The 8,341-nt window shown below is 38.1% G+C and overlaps 1 protein-coding gene across 1 annotated transcript in view; it reads right to left on the reverse strand.

Annotated features, from left to right (window-relative positions):
* Positions 1 to 4,961, reverse strand: part of LOC108247794 (transmembrane protein 237A-like) — a 25,511-nt gene extending 20,550 nt beyond the window's left edge. Inside the window, exons 1-3 of the mRNA XM_017436158.3 lie at positions 4,899 to 4,961; positions 2,622 to 2,703; positions 2,410 to 2,538 (exon numbers count right to left, since the gene is read on the reverse strand). Of these exons, the coding sequence (XP_017291647.1) occupies positions 2,410 to 2,538; positions 2,622 to 2,691 (199 nt within the window). The 5' untranslated portion in view covers positions 2,692 to 2,703; positions 4,899 to 4,961. The remainder of the gene's footprint in view (positions 1 to 2,409; positions 2,539 to 2,621; positions 2,704 to 4,898) is intronic.
* Positions 4,962 to 8,341: the final 3,380 nt, after the last annotated feature.

Genomic DNA, 8,341 nt, shown 5'->3' on the forward strand with positions numbered 1-8,341 from the left:
ACAATGAATCGGCAGGGAGGTGGAGAGGAAGACCAAGTTTTAAAGCAGAGGGTGATGAGGAGAAGTGGGAACAGGTGTGTGATTAGAAGTGAAGACAGCTGGAGATGGGTGTGACAGGAAACCAGAAAACTACTGAGCAGAGGACAGGTGGATGATGACAACAAACATGAACAGGAAAAACTAAACTGAAACAAGAACTCAAACCGAAACAAGACAATAATCAAAACAACAAACTGAAAACACCAAACTATGACAGGTACCCCATACTCCTGGAGTACCCCCCACATGATTTCTGGAGGGACACAGTCGAACGCCTTCTGCAAGTCCACAAAACACATGGAGACTGGTTGGGCGAACTCCCATGCACCCTCAAGGACCCTGCTGAGGGTATAGAGCTGGTCCAGTGTTCCACGACCAGGACGAAAACTACACTGCGCTACCTAAATCCAAGGTTCGACTATCTGATGGACCCTCCTTTCCAGAACGCCCGAATAGACCTTACCAGGGAGGCTTAAGAGTGTGATCCCACATAATTTGGAACAAACTCTTCGGTCCCCCTTTTTTAATAAGGGGACCACCACCCCAGTCTGCCAATCCAGGGGAACTGCCCCCAATGTCCACGCAATATTGCAGAGTTGTGTTAGCCAACACAACCCTACAACATCTAGAGCCTTAAGGTACTCCGGGCGAATCTCATCCACCCCCGGTGCCTTGCGTCCGAGGAGATAGGAGCACCAGAGATAGGAGAGCCCGATACAAAGTTCCCAGGCTCCGCCTCCTCAATGGAAGACTTGCCGGTTGGATTGAGGAGGTCTTCGAAGTATTCGGCCCACCGACCCACAACATCCCGAGTTGAGGTCAGCAGCACACCACCCTCACTATAAACAGTGTTGGTGCTGCACTGCTTTCCCCTCCTGAGACGCCGTATGGTGGACCAGAATCGCCCCGAAGCCGTACGGAAGTCTTTCTCCATGGCCTCTCCGAACTCCTCCCATGCCTGAGTTTTTGCCTTAGCGACCATCTGAGCCACATGCTGCTTGAACACAGTGTTCCCTCGCCAGGACGCGGGTCACCGGGAACCCAGGCCTGGAGGTTGGTGCACGTTGGCGAGCGCCTGGTGGTCGGACTTTTGCCCATGGAGCCCAGCCGGGCACAGTCTGAAGAGGTGATATGGGTCCCACTTCCCATGGGCTCACCACCTATGGGAGGGGCCAAAGGGGTCGAGTGCAATGTGGGATGGGTGGTGGCCGAAGGTGGGAACCTTGGCAGTCTGATCCTCGGCTACAGAAGCTGGCTCTTGTATGCTGGTATTGACAATTAAATATCTGGTTGGGTTTCATCACAGATGTTTAGGCTTTGGTCAGGATGAGTTATAATAACCCTGTTTGGATTTTTTTATCTGATACCATTGTCAAGTTAATATTTGACTGGCTGTTACTTTGCTTTGTGAGCAAATATAATCCATTACTCTCAAAACCATTGACTTTCATATCAACCTCAGCTGTGTTGGATTTGAACAAGTATACACATGCCAACATGGTAAATTAGGCGAATACAACACGTCCTCGCAAAGATTCACATAATAACAATGATTTTATGAATAGCTACATTGGCATAGAAATTTTCCAAAGTAGAATAGCTCACAATATCACTGCCTCAGAATAACCCCTCATAACATGTCTGAATGTTTTTGCACATACAGTAATAGCTGTATTTTACATGCTAGTTTTTGTATTAAAATGTTCATAAAACAAATATTCACTATAATGAAACGGGAAATATTTGTAATAACTGTGTTTTTAGGAAGGTTAAAGCCACAAAATGACAAAAACAAAACAACTCACAAATGAAGAATAATGGAGGGTTTTGCTGAAAGAGCAAGTAAAACCATTTGAAACAAATAAATGAAAACCTTTGAATGACATTTTTTGTGCACCAAAAAAAATTCACAAATTTTCACTTTCAAATTGGGTGGAATACACTGGCTGTAGAAATAGCTTGTAGAAATCTTCTATTGTCTGATACTGATTTATTTGTTCACTGTATTTTTATTAATCAGATTTCTTATGACTTTGCCCATTTGTTTTAAATTAGAACAATTTGTCCCATAAAAACGAATGCTGAAATTTCATCAAAAGATGCCACATTTTTCTAAAAGTATGATTTTAGGACTTAGTATCAGTTTTGTTAACATTAAGAGTTTTTAAATATCATTACCATACTAGATTCATTGCCACTTTGTATGCTGTCATTTTGCACAGATTTAGAACCTAATTTTACTGAAGCTTGAAGGCTGTCCCCTATTTATAAGTTTTTTTTAAATAAAATAATCTAAATAAACCAGTTGTTGACTTCCCACCAGTCAGATGCTCTATTTTTTTGTGCAAAAGCTGATAAGACTCTAAATACCGATGGTTGATGTCTTCTTCTTTTTCTTTTTCTTATGTGGTGCTGGATCCTGCAGGTCTGGGGTCAGAGGGTCTTTGCTGTCAGAGTTGCTCCTGTTGGTCCTGTTTTCCATCTCTACCTCCATGCCTGCTGCAGCAGAAAGGTAAAGAACAGGTTCTGTAGAGTCAAACAGATCAGAGAACTGTGTGGAGCTGCAGGTTCTGCTCACTCACCTTCTCCCTGCTCCTCTGCGGCGATGACCTCCTTCTTTACCTTCTTCTTCTTGCTCTTAACTGTCGGCATGGTGATGTTTTTCTGCGAGAGAAACAGATTTAAAGTGAATAAAGTCAATCAGACATCTCTGAGTGAGTAGCAAAAGATTTAAATGAGTAAATGAGGTCAGTAAATTATTGTTTAAAGAGGATTTTAAAGCAGCTGGGTGGTGATGCCAGATTGAGGTAACTGGATTAGGCAGAGCTCAGAGAACAGGTGGTGGAAAAAAGCTTCAGAAAACAGGTCACAAAGCAAAAACTTTGAAACCAGTAAAGTAAAATCAGTTTAATTTAGTTTTTCTTTACATGTAAAACTTTGCGATACAGCTGCAGAAAAAGTAGAGTGTCTCTTTTTGTGTGCGACTCCTTATTGCTTTTCAGTGTTCATGTTCTGTTTGTGTCAAAATCTTTGATTTGCTACAATTGTATTTTGGGAAAATACATGTTTTGGAGCTCTATTGCTCAGATATACTTCACAGTCGAAACGTCATTCAGAAAACTGTGTCACAGAAAGTTGGACTTTACATGACTGAACTGACATTTTGATCTCTTTACCAGTTTGTACATTTTATGATTTTTGGAGACTTTAAAACTGACTGTTTAACTTACATCATAATGACATCACACAATAAGTTTTGAGCTGTCTAAACTTTCCAAAATCTTTGCAAACAAGCTGTTCTTATTTTCAGAGTCTGTACACTTCTCATATAGTGTATAAATCAACACCTAGGCATTTTTGTCCTCTTTCAGCTTGTGTGTCTCTTACTGCTGTAGGAAGTTGAGTTCTAAATTTAAATTCAAATCCAAATTCTCACTGATTTCCACTGAATCTGAGCTCAGACTTTTGTCCTCAAAACTGGAAGTGAAGGGGTCTGTTTAATGTGTCATATCTCCTGCAAATCACTGTGGAAATAAAAATAAAGATTTGAAGTGACCAACGAATGCTTTTTCCACTTAGTTAAAGATTTTTTTTAATGAGAAATGATTTTTTTGCACACAGACTGTTGGTTTAAGGCTTTCTTTCAACCTTTCATTTCTGTCTGTTTGTCTTATTAAGAGTGCTGCAAAAGTAAATCCAGAATAAAGATGATAGATTTGAACTTTAAGGCACCCTTTAAAGTTTCTTCAGAAATAAAAGAGTTAATCTGCTGAGATTTTGTCCTAGATATCCAAACAAAAATTTACCACCTCCCACAAAAAACAAAACAAAACAAAACAAAAAATGTACATCTTACACAGGGATACCTGTAGCCTTAATAAATTTTTTAAACTCTTTAGGTTGTCCCATTTTGATTTGCATAAATTTGTTTAGAGCCTTGTAAGTCTATTCTCTGTGCAAAATCATACTGTAGGTCAAAACAATATATAGGCAAGCAATATTATGAAACACATCATTATAATAATTAAACAAAACCATTTAACAAAACTATTTCATTTAGTTTAAAGAAGGAAAGTAAACAGGAAGTGTAAAATGTTTTTCAAACTCTGACAGTGTCACTGAGTGTTAACTAGGCCAAATTTCTCTGTTGAATGTTATTTTTAGGAAATGTTTTGTAAACTTCTTTTGGAGCTGCATCACAACTGTTTACCGTTACATTTTCTTTATCCAATGTATGAGTTAAATACACTTCAGCACTTGAAAACAAGTGTATTTTAGGTATATAATGGTTGTCTGTGCATACAGAAGCACAAGTATACACTTTCCTTTAGCATACTTAGGTAATGTTTACCAACAAACCTGACACTGAAAGTTGATTTTTGCTGAGCAAAAGTCTTGGTATTTTTGTGTATAAAATGTTTAAAAGATATTTTAGCAGGGCCTGCAGGTTTGTGGTAATTCAAACATCATACAGAATATGTTTTGGAGGGTTTGGGAATAAAGAAGAAGACTTCAGGTCAAATAAAGGTGGTAATGCGTGAAACTGCACTGATACATCGAATGCATCTGAAATTAGGTAATAATATTTTTTTAAAAGGGTCAGAAAGAGCATTGTTTTTAAGAACTAATACAGAAACATATACAATAAAACAACATAATAATAAAGTTTCAGTTTTATATACAACAAGTGTACTGTTTTTTGTCACTCTCTAATGCTAACTTGATTGAACTTTTCAAACTTCACAATAATAACCAAACTTTATCTTGGTGTCTTATATTCTACTAAGAGCTTTAATCCAGTCAGAGGGGGCTATTTCTATGTAAAACACATATTACAGTGAATTAGAGTCCGTTCTCACCTGAGCAGCTGAGTCTGTTTGCAGTTGTAGAGGTGAAACTCTACAGATGATCCCGATAGTGTCTCTGAGTGAATCTAAGAATGAAAACTAGTCCTTCCTTTTACATTGTTTTGTCTTATAAATGTGTTTAACTTTAAAGTGTCCCTGAAACTGATTTCTGAACACTTTTAAAATAAAGCTTGAAGTCTAAACAAGAAACAAGAGTTAAAGTAAAGCAGAAAGGACGCAGGCAGAGCAGGAGATCCTCGGCTTTCAGACTCCTCTGAGGGTTTATAGTGGCAGGTGGATCATGTGCTGAGCTGGGAAAACTCTTGGGAGCTTTGTGATTGGTTGACAAGATGTGATGTCATTTGCCTGCTGTGCTACAAATCAGCCATGAATGCTAACAATTCATTTGATGTTCTTTCTTACCAATGTTTCCCCCCAACAGATCCAATCCTCTACAGCTGAGTCATCAAATAATTAAAAGGTTCCTGCTTTTGTGTTTGGGCTCATTGTTCCGTTGCACCATGACCAAGTTTGGTCCAAGCTTCAGCTGTCAGACAGATGACCTCACATTTGACTTTATTATTATTTTTTTGTTATTTGTAAAGAATGTGTTTAAATATTTAGACTTGCACAATAATGAATAAATGATCTCACTGCAGGAAGTGCTTTAAACTAAAGTTGGTCTGTGTTTTTTCCTGTCTTTAAAATTTTAACAAATTACCTGTTTTGACTCAGTTTTGTACATAGAGTGTAAAGTACAACTTTGGAAACCATACTGTTTATGTTGGAAAGCAGTAATAGAATATTTCAGCTACTTTCCACGATATGGATAATTTCCCTCAGCTCACCAAAAAGAGACATCTTTTTTAGTTTCTTTTTGGCTTCTGTGGCTCCTCACTTATAACGTCTGTGCCCCCTCCTCACAGAGTGCAGGTTAAAGATTCTGCAGAAACCAAGTCAGTCAAAGAAATCCAGTTAGACCAAAACACAGAAGCAGAAATATCAAAGCATCTCATAAGTCACCAGATATGAAAAAAACTTCATAATACACTTTTAAAGAAATATAGTGTTTTTGTTGCATCTTTTAAATCAAATCTAAAAAGTTATCATCTGTTACTTCATTGACCCCCCCTCCTCCTCCACACACACATACACACATAGACACACGCACACAAAGAAAACAAACATCTGATAAACATTGCAGACACAGGTCTCCACCTGCTTCCTGTCCTCTGTTTCCTGTTACACTGACCAACTCTCAGCACCGTTTGTCTTGATGACAGTCAGGCTGAGAGAAGACACTAATCCTTCTCATAAACCGACTGAGCTTCATCTGTCCTGCACAGGATTAACCTGGGAAACACACAGGGGTTAACCCTTAATGTCCACACTAAGTGCAGCTGATGAGATGTGTGTTCTGCAGGTCTGAATTTACCTGCTGAAAACAGAACCACCTACATTTGAAAATCTCTGTATGAATACTCATATCATTTCAGTAATGATGTTTCAGTTGTTGTTAACTTTGTCCTTACACACATAAAAACCCGAACCCCAATGGTGGTATTGTTTAGTTTGACTTTTATATATTTCATGTTTTGGCTCTTCAGATTTATTTAATTTAATCTTCATGCTTAATTTTAAATGCAACAATGTAAAAATACACTTAGGGGAAATTTATGGCAGAAATAAGCAGTTTTAACCTCCAGGTGTCAGTGTAACCATTCTGCAAAATTCTGAGCAGGTGATTACTGCTGACAGTCACTGAGTTCTGTGAACTGAAGGGTTTCTGTTTTACACCCTGTAATTGATTCAGCACATGTTCACTCTGACCTCCTGATTCATGTTTGATTGATAAGGGTCAATAAGGCTTTAATTTGAATATGTTTAAATAATACAACAAAATAAGTGTACAACACTTAAACATATATCTCTTTCACTCTGCAACTTTTATTTCCTGTTATTTTACAGAGACATTCACTCAAGTGTGCACAATGAAAACAAACAACATGAACTTGCTTTGCTGACTGAGTACTGACAACTTTACAAACATTCACTGACACTGACCGATGACATTACTCACCTACTCTCAACCTCCCTGCAATGACACCCAATCAGAACAACATCTGGGATACCAGCAAAAAAAAAAATCAAACACGCAAAATAAGAATCCTTTTAAAATCAAATTAACTGTGTTTTGGGATCATTGTTGTGTACATATGTATTTACAAAACAATTATGCATCTCTAGGTCACAACATAGACAAAACAAAACATAAATAAAATACTACAGAAATTGCATTTAATAGCTCAAAAATTGCGGAACGAGTTAGATGCCGAAAAACTCATGGAATAGGGAAAAAATAATAGTAGATAAAGGTGGCACAGTGGAGTAGTGGTTAGAGCTGTTGCCTCCCAGTGAGAAGGTTGCAGGATCGCTTCCCTGCCTGGGGCCTTTCTGGGTGGAGTTTGCACGTTCTCCCTGTGCACACGTGGGTTTACTCCAGGTACTCTGGTTTCCTCTAACAGACCAAAAAATATGGATGTTAGGTTAGGTTAATTGATGACTCTAAAATTGTCTTGTTAGTCTCTATGTGGCCCTGCGATGGACTTGTGACCTGTCCAGGGTGTCCCCTGCCTCTCGCACAGTGACTGCTGGGGATCATTAGTCCCTCTTACAACTGCTCCATATTTTTGTTGTTATAATCCAAGTAACAACACAGAATATATTTACAGACATATATACTGTACATAAACACACATACACATGTACATATGCATACAGCCATTATATACATCCATTGACAATATACAGTATATCCACAAACAGCATGTAAAGACACTTAATCAAAGCCATCTTCCTCCCTGTACCTTGTCAAACCTGTTTATACTACTTTTTAAATTAGGTCATGTCATTGCACAACGACTGCTGTCTTTTAACTTTTCAGAGTTTTACTTTAGTTTTTTATTTTGTTTCAGTTTACTCTTCTAATTAACCAAAATAAGGAGAGAAATTTACAAATGGATTTTAGTCTGCTGAGTCAGTTGGCTTTGAGCTGATCTCGTTTTCCCTGAGTTTGTTTACACACACAAGACAGTGGCAGATCATGATGAGGTTAACTGCAACTTTGAAAACTGACCAAAAGAGAGCAACTGTTGTGCTGCATCTTGTTACGTTATTTGCTTTTTACAGCATTAAGTTGCAGGATTGCTGCTCCTTATCAGAATCAATCAATCAATCAACTTTATTTATATAGCACATTTTTAAAAACCACAGGGGTAGCCAAAGTGCTGTACAATAGATAGAAAAAAAAAAACAGTAAAAAGGAAATAGATAAAACAAATAAACAGATAAAAAAGATAAATAGATAAAAAGAGACATACACATACGGGTTCACAGCAGGTATGTTTTAGGTGCCAAGAAAGACAAAAATCACGGTGTGTTAAAAGCCAAAGTAT

This window comes from Kryptolebias marmoratus, linkage group LG6 (assembly GCF_001649575.2).
Source record: "Kryptolebias marmoratus isolate JLee-2015 linkage group LG6, ASM164957v2, whole genome shotgun sequence".
NCBI lineage: Eukaryota > Metazoa > Chordata > Actinopteri > Cyprinodontiformes > Rivulidae > Kryptolebias > Kryptolebias marmoratus.